The sequence below is a fragment of the Rana temporaria genome, chromosome 2, assembly GCF_905171775.1.
Source record: "Rana temporaria chromosome 2, aRanTem1.1, whole genome shotgun sequence".
NCBI lineage: Eukaryota > Metazoa > Chordata > Amphibia > Anura > Ranidae > Rana > Rana temporaria.
In genome coordinates, this window is record NC_053490.1 from 505,553,094 (window position 1) to 505,578,783 (window position 25,690).

At 46.4% G+C, this 25,690-nt stretch overlaps 1 protein-coding gene across 17 annotated transcripts in view; it reads left to right on the forward strand.

The window, feature by feature from the left end:
• SON (SON DNA and RNA binding protein) overlaps positions 1–25,690 on the forward strand; it is a 182,819-nt gene that overhangs the window by 53,852 nt on the left and 103,277 nt on the right. For 15 of the 17 annotated variants that reach the window (XR_005747146.1, XR_005747145.1, XR_005747147.1 and 12 more), the window contains exon 3: positions 1,279–15,930. Coding sequence is in view for 12 of the 17 variants with exons in the window: in XM_040338922.1 (XP_040194856.1) it covers positions 1,279–15,930 (14,652 nt within the window). In the remaining 5 variants the exon portion in view is untranslated. The remainder of the gene's footprint in view (positions 1–1,278; positions 15,931–25,690) is intronic. The other 2 variants (XM_040338921.1, XM_040338920.1) reach the window with 2 other exon arrangements.

Genomic DNA, 25,690 nt, shown 5'->3' on the forward strand with positions numbered 1-25,690 from the left:
AGCCCTGATGTCTACACATCCCTGTTAAAATGTCAAGTTTCTGTTATGTAAAAAAAATTATTGCACAACTGTTTCCAACTTTTTTAAATGTGACCTATAAACTGAAATCTTTTTAGTGGGGAGAAGTAAAAAAAAAAATGTGGTTGCATAAGTGTGCACACCCTCTTATAACTGAGGATGTAGCTGTGTTCAGAATTAAGCAATCCCATTCAAGCTAATGTTAAATAGGAGTTGGTACACACCTGCCATCATTTAAAGTGCCTCTGATTAACCCCAAATAAAGTTCAGATGTTCTAGTAGGTCTTTCCTGACATTTTCTTAGTCGCATCCTACAGCAAAAGCCATGGTCTGCATGTAGCTTTCAAAGCATCAGAGGGATCTCATTGTTAAAAGGTATCAGTCAGGAGAAGGGTATAAAAGAATTTAGGCATTCGATATACCATGGAATACAGCGAAGACGGTCATCAAGTGAAGAAAATATGCACACGCTGGAGGTAAAATGAATATTTCCTAAATGTGCACTGTTGAGGAGATATTCACCCTGGATGCAGCCAGTGACGCCACCACATGATGCATTTTGAAGGTTTGGCATACCATGCCGGAACTTCGGAGCACTGTGCCGTAACCAAGGGCTCCTGCGCACATGTGCTAGAGTGACATAGTTGTACCTCCGACCACACACACAGCCGGAGTCCGCAAACCCGGAATGACGGTGGAGCAAAGATGGATGCCCTCTTAGCGGTGACAGCGTGCCACTGGAGGGCTTTGTTTTAAGGTAGGTATGCTGCTATTTTGCAAGGGGAACGTTTTTTTTCTCTTCAGCGGTCTACTACTGTATAAATTATTTTAATTTGTGTGGTGTGGATACTAATCCAGCAGCAGCAGCATAGAGATGGTCTTTTTTTTTGTTTTGTTTTTTTTGTTGTGCAAAACGGCAAAATATAGATATACATAGTTCAGTGTATTGTTTGTTATCTGATATATTTTTTATTTCATCATTAATGGTTGCTCAGGGGTCTTTATTACTTTATATTGCACTCTAGGCCAGGGGTAGGCATCCCAGGACCCTCCAGCTGTTGCAGAACTACAAGTCCCATCATGTCTCTGGGAGTATTTGTAGCTTCTAACCGTGCAATGCCTCATGGAAAATGTAGTTCAACAACAGCTGGAGGGCCCCAGGTTGCATACCCCTGCTCTAGGGGCTTTGCCAATTGTGTCCTTTTGTCAATTGGAATATTTTCTAAAGTGTTTTTTTTTTCTTTTTTTTTTTTTCTACAGCTCTAGAAACTGATAGTGCATCAAAGGAGTTAAAATCTGCAGAATTGACCTCCGACGATGAAGTAAAGAGGGATTCATCAAAAAAGAAATCCAAGAAGCACAAAAAACATAAAAGCAAAAAGAAAAAAAAGAAAAAGAAAAAAGAGAAACATGAGAAAAGATCAAAATCGGTTTCGAGTGTTGAGGACCAAGAGAATGTCAGTTCAGAAACAAAATCTGTGTGGAAACCAGCATTTTCATCTCCTCCAAAAGAGCAGGGAATATTGGATGCCTTATCCAATGCAGAAACTACAAATACAGTTGTACTATCTTTAGTGAACACACAAAGTATTAGTTCTGCAATAGAAGATAAACCAGTAGGATTGCCGTTAGATGTAGATTCTGGTTTCTTTGGCCCAAAATGCCCAAATGAGTTGGGTAAAAATGTTTCTTCAAATTCTGTGACATGTGATGTTGAAATTAAAGAACAGTGTGAAGCATCGGTTGTCGTCGTTCAGCAAAGTAGTGAATCTACTTCACATGTTGAAAAGGTTTCTGAAATTGGTAAAACACAGCAGAGTGGACTATCTCTGCCCATATATTCACAAACAAAAAGTCCAGGAGTGAACAGTCCAATAGATGTTAACAGTGAAAAAGATTCCCTTCTCTCATTATCAAGATCCCAATCGCAGTCAAATTGTGAAAAGCTGCAAATATCCAAGGAAAAATCACGGTCAAATTCAAGGCATCGATCAAGATCTAGCTCTTTAGTAAAGGTCCAAAAGTGTCTTGAAACCAGCAAAAAATCACCTAAATCTTTGCCGAGATCATATTCTATTTCCAGTGATCAAAGAAAACAGTCCAGATCCAGTTCTCGGGGTCCAACACGAAGATCAACCTCTAGGTCTTCAGCAAGGAGGCAACGGTCAAGCTCTAGGGATTCTGCTCAATATTCGAAATCCCTGATAACAAATTGGTGGTCAAAATCTATAAGAGATCGAAGGAGATCAGTGTCTGTGGTCAAGAAACCCTGGTCAACAAAGTCACCTGCACAGGGACACAAGTCAAGATCGAAATCAACTGAAAAAAGACGTTGCTCTAGAACAAGGTCTAGGTCACCAAGTAGGCAAAGAAAATCCAGATCGATTAGCAGAAAATATAGACAGAGGTCTAAATCGGCTAATAAGAGAACTAGATCAAAATCTGTGAATAGAAGGCAATCGAAATCTGGCTCTGTGTCCAGGATTCGACGATCAAGGTCTGTTTCAGGATCCCGGAAAAGGAATTCAAAATCTGGTTCAATATCCCGACGACGAAGATCTTGGTCTGGTTTAGCTGCCAGGAGGCAAAGGTCAAGGTCTACTTCTGCAGTTAGGAGACGCAAATCTAGGTCAGTCTCACTTGCTAGGAGGCGCAGGTCCAGATCAGCTTCACCTGGCAAAAGAAGATCTAGGTCTGCCTCGCCTGTCAGAAGACGAAGGTCTAGGTCTGCCTCACCTGCCAGAAGACGGAGATCAAGGTTGGCCTCACCTGCCAGAAGACGTAGATCAAGGTCGTTTTCACCCATCGGGAAACGTAGGTCGAGGTCGCTTTCACCCGCCAGGAGGCGCAGGTCCAGGTCGGTCTCGCCTGCCAGGAGGCGCAGGTCCAGGTCGGTCTCGCCTGCCAGGAGGCGCAGGTCCAGGTCGGTCTCGCCTGCCAGGAGGCGCAGGTCCAGGTCGGTCTCGCCTGCCAGGAGGCGCAGGTCCAGGTCGGTCTCGCCTGCCAGGAGGCGCAGGTCCAGGTCGGTCTCGCCTGCCAGGAGGCGCAGGTCCAGGTCGGCATCACCTACAAGAACACGAAAGTCCAGGTCGGCTTCGCATAACAGGAGGCAGAGTTATAGTTCTGTGTCCAGGAGAAGGAAATCTTTGGAAAGACTTCAAAGGTTGAGTTCCGGTTCAGTTCTAAAAAGACAACGGTCACGGTCTAGTTCAAATACTAGAAGACAAATTACAAGATCCACCTCTGCTGCTAGGAAAGGATCTAGGTCTACTTCACCTTCAACAACTAGAAGACCATCACAATCCAATACAGAAAACCACTCACGATCACCTTCAGGATCTGTCATATTGAAACACAAGTCAAGATCAGTTGAACGAAAACACAAATCGCGTTCTAGATCGACTAGTAAAATAAGAATTATTGGACTCGCACCTTTAAATGAAAGCCATTTTTCTATTTCCTCAACTGTTAAACAAACTAATAAACCTGCTTCCTCATCAGAAACCATTAGTGATGAAAATAAACTTCCCCAGATGACTTCAGAATCACTTTTTAAAGCTGGTACTATATATCTGGACAAAACTGATACACAAATAGAATCGAGTGAAAATGTTCCAGAGACTAACTCCTGTGTTCTATCAAATGAAAAATTGTTTGATTCTTCATTCAAAGCATCCGCTTCAAACTTGCCATGCAGTTTGTTTGAGTCGAATTCTGAGCAAAATCCTCATAGTGATAAATCTGCTAAAGAGATGCTTGCATCTACAAACATTTCAGTAGAACCCTACAAGCCCTTTGACCAGACTTCTTTGGACTGCACAGAGACTAATGAGAAACTACAAAGTTTGCCAGGAGATGCCGGAGTTTTTAATGACAGTCTCTTTCATTCTTCACAGAGGGTTAGTGCAAGGCTTGCTGAGGAACCTTGTGATAAAATTCAAAAACCTGACATAGTGTCTGTTGTGGAACATGAACTGGACAACAATGGTTCTGAAATGGCGAAAACATGTACAACCAAACCTAAAGATTCTCCTGATGTGTATAAATCAACTATTTGTGACCAGTACAGTATGGAGGATGAACTGCCGTTAAGTAATCAAGCTTTACCTTCTGATTATAGCAGCCTTGAAGCAGAAGGCAAAGGTTCTTTCCTTGATGTGGCCAATAGTCAAGATTCTGGTTCGATAGCCTCAAATCCCTTGCCAGCAGAAACTGTCCAGTGTTCTGATTGGAAGCAATTGGCATGCAGCAATCAAATGAGTATTGATGATTTTAAGAGACATGATAGTGTAACTTTACCTTCAACATCTACTGTATCTTGTATGGAACCCTCCACAGAATATTCTAGGACACTGACTGTGCAAGACACCTCTGCTTCACGCAGTGATGAGCATGACATTGAGTTGAATCTTATCCATGATCCTTTGCACCATGCTTCTCTCACTAGCTATATCGCATCTGATGCAGGAGTAAAACCAAATCCATTTCTTGCTGCCAACATTACAAGTTTGCAATCTTCATTAAATAATCTATCTGAGATTCATATAAGAACTTTGAAAGGGGAAGTTTCTGAAAGTTATTCCCAAGTGGATACTAATTCTTCTTGTCATTTAAAGCCTGAAAATGCTCCAACTCTTGAGTTTGACTTGTCAAGTAGAGATAAGGTAGTGCTGCAGAACTCCGCTGCAGCATCTCATACTGCTCCGTTTACTGAACAGAGTCATTCCATTATGTCACAGCAGACCTACAGTGAGCAAACAAACAAGGATGTTGCCTATGGTACCACTGCAGAAAGCTTTTCAATAGAAAATGATTTTGCATCGCAAGGACTAATCAATGAAAATTTGACTAGTATATATGATAAAGCTGACTTGTTGGTTTCTACGGAGAGAGAGCACCCAAGTGAGACTGAAGGTCATTACATAAACAATCCAGAGGTAGACTTAACAGAAACTCGCATATCCCAGGCAGACTTGGGAGATGAGCCTCAGCTTTCCCCACAGAAAACTCTATCGCCTCACAGGTTTCCCTATTCTGAAGATCAAACTAACAGAATTTTTCACAAATCTAGACAATCTGGTCCACATGGCTCTGCATCTCTTACTGACAGTGCATTATCTTCCAAACAAGTTCTCGAGCCTGTTGAACAGGGTGGACTTGACCAGTCACTTTACAGTTCCTCTGAAAACATTGAATGCATGTCTGCTACTTCAAATCAGTATGCTGTATCTTCCACTGCAGATCTTGGAAAAGAGTTTTCTGATAAATCCCAAAATTGCAATGAGATTCCCGAAAGCATCAAAATCAAGAAATCCTGTCCTATCAATAGTGAAACGCATGTTGACGATGGCAATAAGGTTGACTTTGTGTCAGCTAGTGAAGACGCTGAACAAAATACTAATTCTGTGTGTCTTAAAGATTTAGCGCGTGCCGTTTCTGATAAAGAACAAAACTTGAGGTGTGAGGCAGAACAGCAGTCTAATGTGCCAGATATAAAAATGTGTCCTGAGACACCCAAGATGTTGATTCCCATGGAAATGCCTTCTCAGAAGCAACAGATGTATATCCAGTTAACTGATACACTATCTAAGACAACTGTGGAACCAACAGATGGAGACAGTAATTTACCAAATGTACAGTATTCTTTTTTGTTGGACAACAATCAGAATTTGGATAATATTGCCCACTCTACAAACACAAATGAAGACTGTAAAGTTCATGGGCCTGATATGTTCCTTTTCAGAGATTCTAAAGAAGGTAAAACGGTTGCTGAAAAACCCTTTGGATTAGACATAGAGGCTGGTAACCACAGTCCAAAAAAGTCAGCTAGCTCTTACACTGCTTTAAATTTTGCTAGTTTGCCTGCCAGTCAAAATTCTGGCCTTGAAATGCGTGTTAAACCAGTTACCGAAGAGGGCAACATCAAACTTGTTTCTAAGCTTATTGAGAAAGATAATCTGAAAGTAGATGTTGAAACTAAGGTAAAGCATGGACAAGTTGAATATACATCTTACACAGACTCTGAGTATGTTTGCTCCAACACCACTGAAGCCCAGAAGATATCTACATCTGTTCATGAAATGCAGAAGCCTGCAGCAGCAATGCCACTACAGTTTAAGTTTAGCAAAACTTTCAAGACGCTTGCTAGTTCACAGTTATGCAACACATCTGATGAGTCTTCTGATAAAGAAACTTCGAAAGTTAGTTCATCGTCACTTTCTACAAAGACAAGTGTTTCGTTATATGTTGATTCTTCAAGCACCAATGCTAAATCACCTCAGCATGTTTTACATCAGAAACAACTGGACACTCTATTACCAGAACCTTTACAACCAGAGAGCTTGTCTATTGTGGGATCAGAAGGCAAAGATGTCTTGCAGCAAGATATCCAAACCGATGACTCACAATCCAGTGCTGTTATCAAACCTGCTTTCCCTCACATTACTAATCCTTTATCTAAATTGGGAGTTAAGCAGAGGCAGTACCGCTCAAGATCTGTGGCCCAGGATAGCCGATCTCCATCTGTGGAACGGCAACGGGGTTCTCGTTCAAGATCTAAATCTACAACCAGAAAAAGACGTTCGCGTTCAAAGTCTGTTTCTCGGAAGAAGCGTTCTCAATCATCATCACGAAAGAAAGGTTCTCATTCAAAATCGTCTAAAAATAAACGCTCTCGCTCAAAATCACGTGGAAGAAAGAGACGTTCACAGTCAAAATCAAAGAGTAAAAAAAAGCATTCACCATCCAAATCATCTGGAAAGAGAAAGCGGTCACATTCAAAATCCTCAGAAAGAGTCAGATCTGTGGGGAAACCAGAAAGTTCACGTTCTAAATCAAAAACCCGAAGAAAGGGAGTGCACACAAAATCTCCAAGTGGTAGCCGAAGATCGCGATCTAAATCCGCATGTAGGAAAAGCTCACACACCAAAAATTCCGATGTCAAGAAAACATCACGGTCTAAGTCTGGGTCATCAAGGAGCCGCTCACGGTCAATATCAGTATCAAAGAGACATCTTTCACATTCCAAAGCTTCTTTGCACAGGAAACATTCTCGATCAAGTTCAAAATCAACATCTCCTAATAAACGGTCCCTTTCAAGAAACAAGGGACGTTCTGTCTCTCGATCTCCAGCCCGAAGGCACCGCAGTCGGTCAAGGTCACATACACGCAGACATCGCTCAAGGTCTCGAGGAAGGTGGCGACGTTCCCTGTCATCCTCCAGAAAGCATTCTAGATCATCCTCTAGAACTTCTGGTACTTTGTCAGCAAAGAAACGACGTTCAGTGTCCAAGTCGCCAATGCGTGGCCGTCGGTCAAGATCCCAAGCCAAACTAAAAGACAAATCTCCTGTAACTAAGCGCAAGTCTATATCTCCCATACCACAAAAGAAATCTACCCAATCAAAAGCAGCAGCTTTTAAACATAGCATTGGACTAAAGTCTCTTATTCAGAAACAGTTATCCCAAGCCAAGTCTCAAGGATCTAGTGGAAAGTTGTCTAAGGAACAGATACCATTATCAACAATTACGGCAAGAGCACAATTACCTGCAGCCAATTTTTCTACCAGAGCACAGGTTTCTGCACCCAGTTTGAATGCAAGTCAGATTTCTGTGCCCAACTTAGCAGAAGTGCCTCTACCTAGTGAGCATGGAAATGGGCAAATTCCTGTGCCCAGTGCGCCCCCTGAACAGCAAATGTCTGTAACCAGTTTAGCACCTGAGGCACCACTGCCTGTACCTGACCTAACTACTGCAACTCCATGGCATGTACCTGATATGGCGAGTGGAGCACAGTGGCCTGTACCTGATATTGCTGCAGGAACTCAGTGGTCTATGTCTGATCTGACAGCTGGTGCACAATGGCCCATGGCTGACCTAGCAGCTGGTTCACATTGGCCAATGCATGATTTAAGTGTGGGAACACAATGGTCTGTTCCTGACCTTGCTGCAGGAACACCATGGGCTGTGCCAGATGTTGCCACTGGTGCACAATGGACTGTGCCTGATTTAACTGCAAGTACGCAGTGGACTGTACCTGATCTTACTGCTGGATCGCAATGGGCTATGACAAATTTTGCACCAGGAGCACAATGGTCTGTTCCAGACTTGGCTGCTGCTGCACAATGGACTGTACCTGACCTCACTTCAGGAACACACATACAAAGTGCAGATTTGGCCACTGAAGCCCAGGTTCCAGGCTCTGACCTAGCCACTGAAGCCCAGGTTCCAGGCTCTGACCTAGCCACTGAAGCCCAGGTTCCCGGATCAGACTTGACAGCTGAAGCCCGGGTACCAAGGTCAGACTTGGTCAATGAAGCTCAAGTACCTGTACCCGATCATATTCCTGATACGTCAGATGATGATCTGGTTTCTGAAGGACATAATTTGATGCCTGATGTTACTGCTGAAGCATTGGTCCCTGTGGCTAGTGGGACACTTGTACCTGATGTGGCTGCTGGAATTCCATTACCTGATGTGACTGCTGCAACGCCAACTCCAGTACCTGATGTTGCTGCTACCGTAAACATGCCTGTTCCAGATGTGGCCACTACTGCTCATAGCTTAATGCCTGGCTACGCCTCCTACAGTGCTGTTCATGAATCTGTGTTTGAAGACTCGGCCAAACAATCTGTTTACTTGGATATATCCTTAACAGCTGGAGAACTTGTAGACAGTTCATGTGCACCCGAATCACTTGTGTATACTAAAAAATTGCCATCTGAAGCTCTTAATAGGACAGAACATCAAATGGCCCTTGAGTCCTTGCCTAGTACAGACCAATGTCCACCTACTGAACTGCCTTTGTCACATGCGACTGTTCCTGAAATGTCAGAGAGCTTTTCACAGGAAGAAATATCTGTGAGCCCTGAATCTCAACTTGAAAGTGAACACTGTAGTATATCCAATACCTCACTGTTTGACCCATGTTTAAAATCTGACAACACTTCATTAATTGAATATACTCTAGATCAAGGTAGCTCTGGCACGTCTACTCAATTTGCATCTTGTACCAACTCAGACTGTCAGTTATTACCAGCATCTGATATTGATGGCACTAAAGAAAATGATTTGCATGCTGATGCCATCCCCAGCCTACTACAAGAGTGCTGTCCTAGTCAAGTGCAATCCTACAGAAGTCCTTATCTTGCTACATTGGTTGACCCATATCATAGTCCAGATAATAATGTAATGGAACCATATTCCAGTCCAGAGCATGCCATTTTGGTCACTCAGTATTCGGATTCTGACTGCCATGTACTGACCGAACCAGATGCTGTATCTGATTGCTCTGTACTGGCTGCTTCATGTGCCAGTTCTGATCATTCTCCAATAGTTAAAACTGGTTCTAGCCATGACCACTTCTGTGAGGAGATAACTGAGCACCGTGTCAACCTAGATCAACTCCAGAAACCTGAACCCTGCACTACCTTGCCTTGTCCAGAGCCAGCTGATTGCTTTGCTAAACCGAATTTTACTGAGCAAGCTAACCCCTATGTTAGTCCCAGCTGCCGAATTTCAGGAAATAAAAGTGCTGAGCCAGAAACCCCTCATTTGGTTGAACCCTATGGCAGCCCAGAACACCCTCAGCTTGTGGAACTTTATGCCAGTCCAGAGCACCCTCAGCTGGTAGAACCTTATGCCAGTCCAGAGCACCCACTGCTTGTTGAACCATATGGTAGTCCAGACAGTCAAGAACTGGTTGAATCAATTGCCAGTCAGGAACTTGCTCAGGGAGCTGAGATTTTTGCTATTTCAGAAAGTCCACAAATTGTTCAGTCATGCATGAGCTCACAGTCTCCTCAGCCGAATCAACCATTTGACAGCACCGACCACCCACAGTTGGACCAGCCTGTTAATCCAGATCCGATCCAGCTAGTTCAACCAAATTTCAGCCCAAAGTCACCCTCAAGCCCAAAAAGTCCTCAAGCAATTCATTCATGTGCCAGCTTGGAAGGTCCTCAGCTTGTTCAGCCTTATGCTGACTCAGAGCACAAGCTGGAGCAACCATTTGCCGACCCAGAGCCCATTCTCCTGGAACCATTTACAAAACCAGAACATCTACACGTTGAAACAATTATTGTCCCTGAGTCCCAACAGGTGGTCCAGCCATATGGCAGCCCAGAGCATCCCCAACTGGTTCAGCCATATGACAGCCCAGAGCATCCCCAACTGGTTCAGCCATATGACAGCCCAGAGCATCCCCAACTGGTTCAGCCATATGACAGCCCAGAGCATCCCCAACTGGTTCAGCCATATGACAGCCCAGAGCATCCCCAACTGGTTCAGCCATATGACAGCCCAGAGCATCCCCAACTGGTTCAGCCATATGACAGCCCAGAGCATCCCCAACTGGTTCAGCCATATGACGGCCCAGAGCCCCCCCAACTGGTTCAGCCATATGACGGCCCAGAGCCTCCCCAACTGGTTCAGCCATATGACGGCCCAGAGCCTCCCCAACTGGTTCAGCCATATGACAGCCCAGAGCATCCCCAACTGGTTCAGCCATATGACAGCCCAGAGCATCCCCAACTGGTTCAGCCATATGACAGCCCAGAGCATCCCCAACTGGTTCAGCCATATGACAGCCCAGAGCATCCCCAACTGGTTCAGCCATATGACAGCCCAGAGCATCCCCAACTGGTTCAGCCATATGACGGCCCAGAGCCCCCCCAACTGGTTCAGCCATATGACGGCCCAGAGCCCCCCCAACTGGTTCAGCCATATGACGGCCCAGAGCCCCCCCAACTGGTTCAGCCATATGACGGCCCAGAGCCCCCCCAACTGGTTCAGCCATATGACGGCCCAGAGCCCCCCCAACTGGTTCAGCCATATGACGGCCCAGAGCCTCCCCAACTGGTTCAGCCATATGACGGCCCAGAGCCTCCCCAACTGGTTCAGCCATATGACGGCCCAGAGCCTCCCCAACTGGTTCAGCCATATGACAGCCCAGAGCCTCCCCAACTGGTTCAGCCATATGACAGCCCAGAGCATCCCCAACTGGTTCAGCCATATGACAGCCCAGAGCATCCCCAACTGGTTCAGCCATATGACAGCCCAGAGCATCCCCAACTGGTTCAGCCATCTGGCAGCCCAGAGCATCCCCAACTGGTTCAGCCATCTGGCAGCCCAGAGCATCCCCAACTGGTTCAGCCATCTGGCAGCCCAGAGCATCCCCAACTGGTTCAGCCATCTGGCAGCCCAGAGCATCCCCAACTGGTTCAGCCATATGACAGCCCAGAGCATCCCCAACTGGTTCAGCCATATGACAGCCCAGAGCATCCCCAACTGGTTCAGCCATATGACAGCCCAGAGCATCCCCAACGGGTTCAGCCACATGACAGCCCAGAGCATCCCCAACGGGTTCAGCCATATGACGATGGCGGTCCAGAGCATCCACAACTGGTTCAGCCATATGACGGTCCAGAACATCCACAACTGGTTCAGCCATATGAAGGTCCAGAGCATCCACAACTGGTTCAGCCATATGACGGTCCAGCGCACCAGCAGAAGGATCAGGTGTGTGACAGCCCACAGCTTGTTTTGCCATTTGACAGCATGGAATGCGCACATCTGGTTCAACCTCATGCCATCACAGCGTGCTCAGAACTGGATCAGCCATACACTAGCCCAAAACATTTACAAGTAGACCAACCACATGCTGGATCGGAGCATCTGCAGTTAGATGAACCATATATTGGCCCAAAACACTTGCAGGCAGAACAACCACGTGCCAGCCTAAAGGACAAACAGCTAGCTCGGTCATACACCAGCCCTGAACACCCCCAGCTGGTGCAACCAATTGATAGTCAAGATCACCCCCAGCTGATTCAGCCATATGAAAGCAGTGAGCACCTGCAGTCATGTTCAGCACCTGTTCAGACATGTGCCAGTGCAGAGCATCCACAGCTTGTGGAATCTTATACCAGCCCGGAACACTCCCAGTTGATTGAGCCATACTCTAGTATAGCCCCCCCACAGCTGATTGAAACCTACTCTAGTCATAACCACAGTCAATGTGATGAAACAAATTCAAGTCCTCATTTGTCTCCGGACCATGGATTATCCTGCCATGATGATATTGATAAAAACCGTAAACTAATGCAGTCACCTCTGTCTGATTCAAAATTTGACAACTCTTTGCCTGAAAATATTGAGGCCAATACAACTGGACCCTTTCTAGATGTACCCTGCTCAAGTCTCCTTCAAAAGCATAAAACCAGTCCGAAGCTCAGTAAGCCAATTTTAGAAGATTGCAGTGAGAATTCATATAAAATCTCCTCTGAAGAACTCTATAATGCTGCAGATAAATCTCTCCTTGGGGATTCTTCTGAAAGTTCTGTACCTTTGGTGTCAAAGGAAGACTATATAGACTCCTCTGATCAGTATTTAACTGGTGACTGTCATAGCTCTGACACAACCCAACTGGATAGATCAACTTCCAGTATTCATCATCTAGAGCTTGACCACTCTAGTCCTTTTCATCAGTCACAACTTGAGAAGTCTTTATCAGGCAAAAGGCAGCCACAGCTGGGCATTCAGTATACAAGGGATGATCAACAGCCTGAGAAAAAGCTTGATCCGGAAAAACATTGTGCAGACTCTGACCAGCCACAGTTTTCAGAACACAATAATTCAGAGGCATATTCTTCACCAATATCTTGCCTGAATAAAGAATGTTTTAGCACCAACCAAGAGCTTTCTATTGATGATATGAATGTATCTGGCCAGCCTCTGGATGAGCAAAATGGTTCTAGTGCTGACCAGTCTATGAATGACACATGTTCAGATGTTCAACAGATCAATCCCATTAGTACCAACCCAGAGATGCCCTTTCTGGACAGAGCTACTTCTGCTGTTTACTTGACCGATGGAACCATATCAAGTATTGATGCACATTTTGAAGACAGTGTTGTCCCAAGTGTAGAACAGAAAGAACAGTCGTACACATCTGAAGAGGATAAAAACTTGGATGCCACTGAGCAGCTCCTGACTGACAAAAGTACAGAACTCTTTAAATGTGATCCTCCAGATAGTTTAACAGATCAAACTGAAGCACTTTCAGACCAGGCTGCTTCTAGCCCTGATAGTTTACTGCAGAATGAACCATTAGAAATGTGCAGTTATGAACATGCAGAAAATATATCCCATAGACATAACCAGTCTCCTCAAGAGCACCCTCTTGTGAGAGCTAGCAAGAGAACCTCCTGGGATACCTCAGAGCTAACAGGTCTGGATAAAGACTATTCCAAGAATGAACAGGTTCTAAGCAATCCTGAAATCTGTGACATCTCTGAGCTTGATCAAACGGTTGAAGGTAGCACATCGACGAGAAGCGAACCATTATCCCCAGTGCAGATTTGCAGCAAGCCTTTTTCCGCTATATTGTCTGCAGAACCTGAAGAACCTTCTACCAGTTTGGGCTTACAAATTCAAGATAAAGCGGACAGCTTTATGTCTATTCATGTTACTACGTTATCTACTGAAATTGACACACATGTAGCAGAGGATTCTGGAGATAATGTTCAGCTTGATAATGAATGTAAAATTACGCCACCAGACCTTTTGCCATTTGACTCTGAGCAACCTACACCTATATATACACAAAATTCAGAATCTTCATCTGAACCAGTTTTATTTATCTCTCAACCACCTCCTGAACTTTTGCCTTATGATTCTGAGCAGCCTGCGAACCCTTTCCAGAGTATTTCTGACTATTCTTCTGAACAAGATTCTTCGGTCTTTCACACACCTCCTGAGCTGTTGCCTTATGATTCTGACCAGACTATCGTGCATGTTTCTAAGCCAGAATCTTGTGAAGGGAAACTCTCTTTAAGCAACGCAACAGATGAGTCTTCGGCTACATTTGCTGCATCTGAAAATTCATTTGTTAGTCAGCTTTCCGTACCCAGTGTTGATCAAGAAACAATTGAAGTACAGCTTTGTTCTGCTGAAGAAAAGGATACCTCTATAACTTCAACAAAAGAATTGGATTGTGTTGAATATGAAATGTCTAGATCTTCCATATTGACTCATGCTTCAGCTTTAAACAATCCAGAAATGGTAGTTGAACAGCCAGCCACTACAATTCTTGATGTTGAATTTGGACAGGAGCTACCATCATCCCTATCTTCATGTGATGAAACAAAATGTATGCCCGAACAGCCAGTTTTGCATGAAATAACTACCCCACATGCTTTAAGTCAAGGAGAACATTCTGTTGAGCATTCACAGTTGATAACAAAAGATTTTGACCATTTGCTGTTAACAGAGGATTCTATCAAATCATCACCTCCTGTTTCAAAAGCAGAGACAGAGCAGGTATCTTTAATTTTAAATACATGTGGCACACTAGTGGTGCAGTCCTGTTCTGATAACAGTAATATGGTGAACTTCTGTGAAGAAGAAAAATTATCAGTGACACAATCCCCTATTGTTATAGAGGTCTCTAACAAGCGTTCCCATTCCAAATCTTTGTTAAAAACAGAACTTTCAAATTCTCTGTCCACATCCACAAAACGTGATTCGCCTTCAAAACATACAAGCAGATCTGCACGCTCACATTCTCGATCAAAGGACCGAAGGAAATCGAGATCCAAGTCTACCACAAGGAAAAAACGATCACGCTCAAAGTCGATGACGCGTGCCAAGAAATCTCGTTCTAAGTCTGTTGTAAAAACTAGAAAATCAAGGTCAAAATCTGCTACTCGAAGAAAAAAATCAAGTTCAGTTTCTGATACAAGATTTAGGAAATCTCGTTCCAGGTCTAAATCTAGGAAGAGACGTTCTCGATCAACATCTGTAGCCAACAAGAGATCATCTCGCTCTCCATCTGTAGCTCATAGGAGGAGGTCTCGATCGTCTCGTAGAAAGCGATCCCACTCTACATCTGTAGACCCTAAAAGGTCACACTCGAATTCCGTAGCTCGTAGGAGGCGCTCTCGCTCACTTTCTTTAGCCCGTAGGAGATACTCTCGTTCCCGCTCTCCAGTTAGGAGAAGGTCTCGCTCTTCATCTGTTCACCGCAAAAAACGCTCCCGATCAACTTCAGTGGCTCGCAGGAAACGCTCCCGTTCTTCCTCCATCACTCGCAGGAGACGTTCTCGATCATCATCTGTATCTCGGCGAAGGCCTTCACCCTCGCAATCTGTAGCGCGCCGAAGGAGATCTCCTTCCTTGGGTCGACGGAGACGTTCCCGCTCACCTTCATTGGCACACAGAAGACGTTCCCGCTCTGCTTCTCACAGAAGACGTTCTCGCTCACCCTCTGCTTCTCGCAGGAGACGCTCTCCATCTGCACCCCGTAGGAGGCGCTCCCGCTCCCCATCTCCCCCTAGGAGAAAGCGTTCTTCCTCTGCTGCTCGCAAAAGACGCTCCCACTCTACCTCAGTAACACGCAAAAGACATTCTCGATCATTATCTGCTTCCAGAAAGAGGAGATCCAGATCCTCTTCTCACAAAAGGCATTCCCAAACGCCATCTATTGCCTGCAAAAGGAGGTCAGAGTCTAAATCGCCAACCCCAAAATCACCAAAAATCAAACAGCGAGCTCAATCAAAGTCTGATCGATCTCGGAGTCGTTCTCAAAGTAACGTAATCCGTAAAAGGAAAACTCGCTCGCGATCTTCCTCAAGAGACATAAGTAAATCAAATGAAAAGAGACGGAAAAGGTCTAGCTCTAAAGAACATTATAGCATCAAACAGAGAAGGAAAAGTCGAACCCCTCCAAGAAGGAAAAAATCAAGATCTCCTGCAAGGAGAATAAGTCCATGCAGATCTCCTGTTAGAAGGCGACGTTCAAGATCACCAGTAAGGAGAAAAAGCTTTAGCAGGTCTCCTGTTCGTAGAAAACAATCAAGATCTAGAGACCAATCAATGGACTGTGTCAGATCACCAAAACGTCTCACAGATCTTGGTAAGAACTTTATTTTTTTTACATTTTGGTAGACTTTAGCTATCTATAGAAAAGTGTGTTGTGAATTGTAAAGTTAAGCAATCCATAGATTATACAATTTTTCTTTCCTTCAACAGGTTGAAGGAAAGAAACTTGCTTGTTTTTTCCCCTTCACCATTGACAGTGTTGATGGGGGAATCCCTCCCGCTGCGCTATTGTATTCCGACAATGGGAGGTTTCCTCACCATCAGAATACGATTACTGCTTGTGACTTTAGTCGCATGAAAGAATCCTAACAAGCTGGTCGACTTCAGCACAACCAGCCTGCCCATTAATGGATCGTAATTCAGAATGAACCAGAGGATTTATTGATTCATTTATGGCTGCCTTATTCTTTTTCTGTTATGACTAGTTATGATACATAATGCAATAACCTGGAGAGGTCGGGTGCAGACGTGGTTTCTGCCCAATCCACATTATGTCAAATTGGGAGAGAGAATTTTTTTGTGTCCTATGAAGTTTTTCTTCCCCCTTCATGAAATGTTTAAATCAATATGCCACCAGGGTGGCAGGCACAAGCTGCAAATGCGAACTGTATAAGTATTGGTCCATCCCTGAAGCAGGTCCGAAGTATAACTGTACTGTTTGGCCTCAATGAAGTCGCCTGGACACTGCTAATCAGATTGGGCGAAAGAGCCAATCAGTGGTGCAATCACCGCTGATCATGGATGTCAACAAAAGCCCGTTATCGGCACCTGTCCTGACAGCGTGAGGAGAAAGCCGATAACCTGCTTTTTTGTTAAAGGGACATGTGTACTGATATCAGTATGCTGATTGGCAGCACAGGTGGGCACTGCACTGATAATCTGTGGCACCTAGTGATGCCTCCTAGACCATAGACTGGTCCCCGGCCAGCTCTATTATAAACTGTTGGCACCACCGGATCAGATATCGGGCTCCCCAATTGCACGGAGGGAGTCCACTCCCGCTGCCTGTAAAAGCAATCCAGTGGCTGATCAACCACTAAAATTGCTATTGGATAAAAAAAAAAGCTTTGCCTGCTGGGGAAAAAAATCTGCGTTATGACATACAGCTGGAGCCATTATCCAGGAATAAACAATTAAAGCCAATCATACATACATGTACAATGTTATATTGCAGCGTAATAAGTCTTAAATGTGGTGGCTGCACAGAAGCTGCACAGAAACTGCCCAACGTTCGACCTGTGCGTACTGCAGTCAGTTAAAAGAAGCTGGCTGTTTGGCTGGCCGTTGCAGCCATCACATTAAAGGATTGGTAAAACTGCAATCATTTTATTTTTTTTTTTTTTTTTTTGCGTTTATTAATGCTTTCATTTTTTTTAAAGTTATTACTAAAGTTAAAGCTCAACTCCAGGACCTTCAACTATATTTGTTAAATTTCTGAACCGCCACCACCCCCACACTGTTAATTTTGTCAATTCTTCAAGCGCCATATAAAGCATGGCTTCTGCAGCCCTGAGCTTATATCAAACACTTAAAGCAGAGTTCCACTTGTTTCTAAGTTTATTAAAAGTCAGCAGCTCCAAAAAGTGTAAACGGACACTCCCCTCTCCAGCGATGCGGCTGCCTGAAGCCTCGTTCCTCTCCTCTGTGGCTGTCATTGCAAGTGTGGGCACCCGGCTGTGACCGCTTGCGAGTTGCGCTGTGCTTTCCTAGTGGCCAGGCGACCTGTGACGTGTGAAGATTGCAGAGAGGGAGGTGCCGCATAGGGGAAGAGGAGGCGTCACCTAGGTGGCGAGGAGACTGAAGCAGGAAGTGGGACCAGGAAGTACCTGTCAAAACTAGGTACACTATTCCCCTCCCAAAAAAATGTTTCTCTTATCGTCCATGGATGGACACAGCTCCTTAAATCTTGACAAGTGGGTTATGTTCCCTGTTTACAGGAGAGGACTAGGCAGAAACAAGTTAGATAATTAAATACATGTTACATTAACAGAGTTAAACAGCCCCGCCCAGGGGGCGGTCCCTCCAGACATAACCCTCCTCACTGCAGCCTCATTTTTGTTCTGCCTAGCAAGAAGGATGTATGGCTCCCTTTGGGCCCAGCGCCCTGAGGAGAAATGTTATTTTACTTTTTCTTGAAGAATCTTCTTTCAACTGTCGGCTGAGTGACAGGCTGGATAATATAGATCCTTGTAGTCTACTCAGTCCGACCAGCAAGCGTGGCCACACCTTTGCAAAGAGGCTGGGTCTGCCACGCCATACCCCATGACTCCTGGGGTGGCCAGTGAGCTTTGCTCCGAAGTCCACATATGACTGGGCTGTGGTGTTGTCTCACTCACAGTGGACCGGGCCGACAGCTACCTCCATTGCGGTTGTAGTTCTGTCAGGAATTTGTCAGCGAGTCCTCGCTCGGACGGGTAAGTACAGTCCCTCCCGCTTCGGTGGGTTGGTATGGCTGGGGTTCGGGGGTCCTCTTCTCCTCCCTTCCCTGCTCCTTTTCCCTTGCTGCATTGCTAACATTGCTGCTGTCAGGGGGGAGGGGGCCTTCCTGAGGGGACTGTGTTATCTGTCTTGTGTTTTTTCTTTTTTGTATGGGACTTTCCTGTGAGGGGTTTTTCACTGTTAAAATGCCCTAGGAGGCTTTTCCTGTTTAAACGCTGCATTTTGCCGCACAGTTACGACTTTTCCTTCTCCGTTTGATGCTATAATGTTCTTTAGAGCTAGACTAAATATTATTAATATTTGGAGTCAGTATCTGGGTCCTTCCCCAACATGCTGGTGGTGGCAGCAGGTTTTGGCCCCTGAGATTCCCACAGAGGTTTTATTGTTAGTCCTGCACACGTTTGTCTCAGGGTGGGGGGTGGACTGTGGACGGGCGGTAAAAGAGTGCCCCCTTCCCCCGTTATCCCTTGGGGAATGCTCTGTTCTGGAGCCATGGACCAGGTACCTGGGTAAAAAAAAAAGCGAGCAGGAAAAGGCATTTATGGGTGCACTTTTCACTGCTGCAAGGGACTCTCTTAAGCTGGATAGTGTAGCTGGGTTTCTGCCGAGGGTCTTTTTTGGATCACACAAATCGGACCGCTCTGTGTAGTTTTTTTCCTTCTGTGCCCTTCTTTGGTAATTTCTAAGAGGCAGAATGAGAACAGCCGCTGAGGGCTTTTGTAGTCCCTAACCACCGGGCGGTTCAGTGCCCCTTTGATGAGAGCCTTTTCAAAAGGTGGGCTTCTAATCCGGTGGTGGACCCTCCGGTTTCATGTATGGCGCTGGCGCCATTTTATGGGAGGTTTTTCAATTACATTGAAAACTTCCATTGGTGGCCATTTTGTCGTAGCCGCGCTAAGGCGCAGCTTACATTGCGGTCAGCCATTTTCCTGTGGCCGCGTTCTGAACGCTCGGCGGCCATCTTGAATAGGTGACCACTCTCCCTATTTCTCCCCACTTGTATGGATCTGACTGATAGAAGATCCGAAATTCTGACCCGTTCCATGTTTACCATGCTGGGGTCTGACTTGCGGCCTTTTGTGGCCACTACTCTGGGGGTGGTCCTGACCTCTAGTGCTGTATACAACTCACGGAGTGAGCATTTTGCACCAGACAGTGGAGGAGCACCGACTCTCTCCTGAGGTTATTAGGCTAGCGGACCAGATGGTCCAGAGCCTCATATAGGTCTGTGATGCTTCATTGAATGCTGCGACCTTGTTATCAAGGGCTTCTGTTTAAGAATGGTTTTATGCACACAGAGGTGTAGTGGTTAACTCCATTACTTGGCAGCAAGAGTCATTGGTTCGAATCCGGACACTGACGCCCATCTGCCTGGAGCTTGCATTGTCGCTCCCTGTGTCTGCGTGGGTTCCTCCGGGTACTCCGGTTTCCTCCAAAGGCATGTGTGCATACACCTACATAATATACATACACACTATGTGGGTCTGCGAGGTGGTCTCTTCGGACTACTAGATAGGATTTCCTCCTATCCACAGAACAAAGTTTTTTCCTTGTGTCTTCCTCTCCCGGCCCGTCGGTCTGCCTTGGGCAGTGTGGGACTTTGTTAATCTGCGGGGTCATTTTACCTTTCCTGCAGGACGAGAGGTTTGGGGTTTTCTATGGGCCTCAGGCCCTAAATACCTTTTGCGAATGTCGGGTAGTTCCGCATGGAATCCATTCGTTCGATGGTAGCTGCGCTCCATCAGGGGGACGTCCTCGGACATCAGGGACGCGTACATGCATGTCCCGTTTTGCGTATGTCTGTTTTTTTTTTTCCTGTGCTTTGTGATGAGAGAGGGTCTCTGTAGGCCTGTGGCCCTCCTTTTTTGATCTGGCGTCAGCACCATTGGTTTTCAGCTGGGAGCTCGCACTTATCCTAACTTTGTTGGGACAGCGAGGCTTTGTCTTATTGGCTATTTGGACGACTTTCTTCTGAGAGCTCTGAAGATTCGGGTGGGTGTTAAACGTTTAGGCCAGAATGTGTAGCTCAGTGGCAGCAAGCCTGCCCTCCATGTGTGCGACCCAGGGTTCAAATCCTGGGCATGCTAGGTTCTTACTTAGTGTTGGAGTAATCTAGGGTTGATCTGGACTCCTCGGTGGCGAAGGTCCTTCTTCCCCTGGAGAAATTGCAGACTCTTCAGTCTGCGGTGAAGGTATTGGCATCACGCAATCGGTCTTCTCTCCGAGCGCCTGCTGGTCTGGGGCCTGTGGGTAGCCTCCTTAGAGGCAGGAAATGTATGCCCAGATCCACACTCTGGTTTTCCACGGAAAATACTGTCCAGGTGGTAAACTCTTGTCTCTGAAATCATCAGATTCCGGTGCGCCACCTAGTCAGTCTTTCTGAGTTGGTGACGGAGATCCCCGACTCTTCGGTCCGGGAAGTTGTTTCTTCCTTCCAGTGGTCGGTGTTTACGACGGATGCCAGCCTCACGGGTTGTGAACCTGGGGGGTCCAGCCGGCCCTGAGCCGCTGGACTTGGGTGGACCTACGGCCACACCTCCCGCTCTCGCCTGGTCTCAGTAGCTACCCAGGGTCGGACCTGGCTAGTGCCTGGGTGGGAGACCGCCTGGGAATACCAGGTGCTCTCTACCGTTCATTGTCCTACTTTTTTAGGCGATTAGGCTATGCTTCTCCTCGTGGTCGGGGAGGTTGCAAGGTCGTCAGATCTGGTTTCAGCCAGCCAACGCCACGACCGTGGCTTCGGTCTACCATCAGGTATACCGGCAGGCGGACTACTGGAGTCGCAGATGCTGGACCAGGGCGTCTGGTCTTTGTGCTTGGGGTGTTTCGGCTCCCTTGCAGGAGGTGAGCCTCACACGGCATGGATCTCCTGGCCGCTCGTCTCCACCGCAAGGGTGTCAAAGTTAGTGGCCAGATCTAATGATCTGGTACAGACGTGCAAGTCGCGCTGGTGGCCCTGTGGGGTCTGTATCGGCGACATTTTGCCGTTCCTCCATTGTAGTTGCTTCCTCAGCTGCTCCAGAGTGGAGGCTGAGGAGATCCCGATGATTCTAATCGCTCCAGATTGACCTCTGCGTCCTTGGTACGCCGATATCGGGCACCTGGTAGCGGAGGTACCCTGGTGGTTGCCAGGGCGGGAGGTCCCTCAGTCTCGAGGTCCCATACTGCCTCCTGTTGTACAGTCACTGACTTGCTCAACATGGCTATTGGAAGCCAGACTTTAACCACTTAATCACCAAGGATGTCCCTGGGATGTCCTCGGCTTTGTGTGGTGATATCTGAATGATGCCTGCAGCTACAGGCATTCAGGCATCGCCGTCTTCAGCCACCGATTCTGTGCATAAGAACAATCAAAGCAGCAGTCCCACGGCTTGATCGTTCTTATAGGCAGCGGGAGGGGACGTCCCGCCGCCATCCGGTGCTTCTCCGGGCTCTCCCGTGCCATCGGGGGTCCGGAGAGCGACTCGGCTGGCGCTGCTTGGAAGCATAGAGATGACTGGTGAGCAGATGGTCACCAGTCATCCCTATGACCGTCGGAGGCCCGGGCGCGACGTTATGACGTCACACCCAGTACCCGGAAGTAAACAAAGCCGCAGTCGCGGCTGTCATGTGATCAGTGATTTTTTTTTTTTTACCGATTTCATGCTTGTAAGCCTGGAGGAGAGATGTGGGGTCTTATTGACCCCATATCTCTCCATAAAGAGGACCTGTCACAGTGATTCCTATTACAAGGGATGTTTACATTCCTTGTAATAGGAATAAAAGTGATAAAAAAAAAAAAATGAAGTAAAAAAAAAACTAAACTAAATCTTTTTTTTTAAACGCCCCTGTCCCGGTAGCTTGCGTGCAGAAGCGAACATGCATGCAAGTCCCACCCACATATGTAAACACCGTTTAAAACCACACATGTGAGGTATCGTCGCGTGTGTTAGAGCATGTGCAACAATTCTAGCACCAGACTTCCTATGTTCCTCTGTGTCGCCTATGGAGATTTAAGTACCATAGTTTGGCGCCATTCCATGAGTGTGCACAATTTTAAAGCATGACATGTTGGGTATCTATTTACTCGGCTTGACATCGTCTTTCACATTATACAACAAAAATTGGGCCAACTTTAAGGTTTTGTTTTTTAATTCATGAAACCGTTTTTTTCCCCTAAAAAAAAAAAGGCGTTTGAAAAATTATTGCGCAAATACCGTGCGAGAAATAAAGTTGCAGTGACCGCCATTTTATTCCCTAGGGTGTGTGCTAAAAAAAAATATATAATGTTTGGGGGTTCTGATTTAATTTTCTAGTAAAAAAAATTTAGGTTTTTACTTGAAGGAGAAAAGTGCCAAAATAGGCACGATGATCCAAGTGGTTAAGTGACCGGGGTCTGTCCGACTCGGTCATCTCAAGAATGCTGAGGGCATGGTAGTCGTCTTCCAGAGGATCTACCGTCACACCTGGCAGGCCTACATCTCTTGGTGCGAAGGGATGAAGTGACATCCACGGACGTACTCGGTGTCCAGGGTCCTGCTGTTTTTACAGCTTGGAGTGGATCTAAAAATTGCTTAAAGCACCGTTTGGGGGCAGATTTCAGCCTTGGCTGTGTTCTTTCAGTGGCCTTTTTGCTGCCCGTTCCCTGGTGGGTCCCTTTTTGTGTGCAGGGTGTTTGTCATATACTTTCCCCTCTTGGCCCATCTCTTCCCCCATGACTTGAGATTTTCTCTTGACACTATCTCAGAAGGTGGCCCCTTTTAGTGGCCTTTACCTCTGTTAGAGGGGTTTCTGAGTTGGCGGTCTTGTCTTGCAAGCTGCCATGCTTGATCCTCCATAAGGTTTAGGTGGTGGTGCGCCCGCAACCTTCCCTTCTTCCGAAGGTGGTTTCGGCCTTTCGCCGCAATAAGGACATTGTTCTTCCATCCATCTGTCCTCTGCCAGCGCATCCTACGGCGGTTGCCTTTAGGCGTGGTACGCGCTTTGCGGGTGTCCCAGACTGCTACGGCTCCATTTTGGAGTTCTGACTGTCTTTTGTGCTGTCTGGTCCACAAAAGGGCCTGGCGGTCTCGTCGACCACCATTTCTCGGTGGATCAGGCAGGCTGTCATACAGGCCTATGCTCTTAAGGGGCGGGCCCCACTTTCTGGTCATGGCACTTTCGACCAGGGCAATTGGTGCTTCCTGTTTTTTTTTTTCCAACATCATGCGTCGGTCTCACAGGTGTGCGAGGCGGCGACTTGCTCGTCCATTCACGCTTTTTGCAGAATTTACATGGTTGCTGTGAGTGCATCTTCTGATGCTTTTTTCTGCCGCTAGTTTTTGCCGGCGGCTGTTTAAAGTTGCACCTCCTCCGTTGAGGAGCTCTGCTTGTTTTGGGGTGAAGTTAAAATTGGTTTTACTGATATATTTCCCACCCCTCGTTTTTGACACTGCTTTGGGACGCCCCACTTGTCAAGATTTAAGGAGCTTTGTCCGTCCATGGACGATGAGAGAAAATAGGATTTTTTGTACTCACCGTAAAATCCTTTTCTCTGAAGTCCATGGACGAACACTGCTTCCACCCCTCCTTTTTAGGTTTGTACTGCTTGTTACGAACTGAGGCTGCATGCTGCAGTGAGGAGGGTTATGTCTGGAGGGACCGCCCCCTGGGTGGGGCTGTTCAACTCGGTTATTGTAACATGTATTTAATTATCTAACATGTTTCTGCCTAGTCCTCTCCTGTAAACAGGGAACATAACCCACTTGTCAAGATTTAAGGAGCTGTGTCCGTCTCGGCTGCTGCCGGTGAGGGCAGCCAAGAGCTGAGCGATTGATCGGCTTCGGCTGCCGACATCATGGGCACCCTGCACAGGTAAGTGTACATTTATTAAATGTCAGCAGCTGCAGTTTTTTTTTCTTGTGAAAAAAAAAGGAGCTGTGTCCGTCCATGGACGATAAGAGAAAAGTATTTTATGGTGAGTACAAAAAATCCTATTTCTTGCCAAATGTGGCATGTAAGGCTGCGAGGAGTGCTTAAAGTGGAAGTTCCACTTTCCCCGCTGTCTTCTGGGAAACGCACAAATCCAGAGGACAGCGGGGACCAGTGAGGATGCGCATCGCGACTGATGCATGCGCAGTAGGGAACCGGGAAGTGAAGCTGCAACACTTCCTGATTCCCTCACCGAGGATGGCGGTGGGGGCAGCCGAGAGCTGAGCGATTGATCGGCTTCGGCTGCCGACATCACGGGCACCCTGCACAGGTAAGTGTACATTTATTAAATGTCAGCAGCTGCAGTTTTTGTAGCTGCTGGCTTTTAATGTGTTTTTTCTTGTCTTTTCTTTTTTTTTTTTTTTTTTTTGGCGGACCTTCGCTTTAAGTGGTTCCAGTGAATTCCAGGACATTCGTAAACAGCCCATGGATGTCAAATGCTTACAATATCTGTAACGTCATTCTCTTCAGCACTGCTTGCAGGTCCAGGGCACCTGGAAATAGTCTAAATGACACGGCTCTTGCAGGAAGTTGCTGTGCGAGGCTTGCTCTTGCACATCCAGGAATAGAGCATTCAGCAGAATGAGGAAGCAATATTTACTTTATAATTTATAGGCAAGCTACGGACATGGGAGGAACGTGAACTACCAAAAAATAATTACCTCTCCCTCTGACAATATTTATTCTGTTGAAGATATATCAATGCCTGAAAAATCTGCAGAATTTATACTGTGGTGGCGTAAGGGCTAGTAGGAGGAATAACAGTTGAAGATTTTTCAAGCAATGGTATTTTTTTCCCCTTAAAAAGGACAAACCTGTTATACTTGCCTGCTCTCTGTAGTGGATTGGCACAGAGCAGCCGAGATCCTCTTCTCAGGTCTTTTTGGTGATCCTGGCCCCTCCCTCCTGTGGACTGCCCCCAAAGCAAGCAGCTTGCTATGGGGGCACTGCAGCTAAGCCACAGCTCTGTGTCCTTCCGGTGATCTGACATGCTGGTTCCATGTATCATGGAAGTTCCAGCGCATGCGCGAACTGATGCGCTGAGATGGTTCCAGCCATCGGGAAAGTTCCTTCAAACACTGCGCAGGTGCAAACTTGCTGACGGAAATCCCCGAACGGCGGCCTGCATCCAGGGCGACGTGGATTGTGAGGTAAGTGGCCAGTCGGCCTCACGTCCTCTTTGCGCTCGGACGGCTCGCTTCGCTCGCTCGGCCTCCTGGCTCTTTTTTTAACATCCTCCAATCCACGGGGATGTTAAAGAATGAGCCTGGATGCCGGGCGAGGTTCGGGGATTTCCGTCGGGAAGCTTGCGCCTGCGCAGTCAGTGGAGGAACTTCCCCCATAGGGGAACATTCAGGACAAGTCACCGGCAAAGGGGCCACGGTTCGGCCCTGCCCACTCTCAGC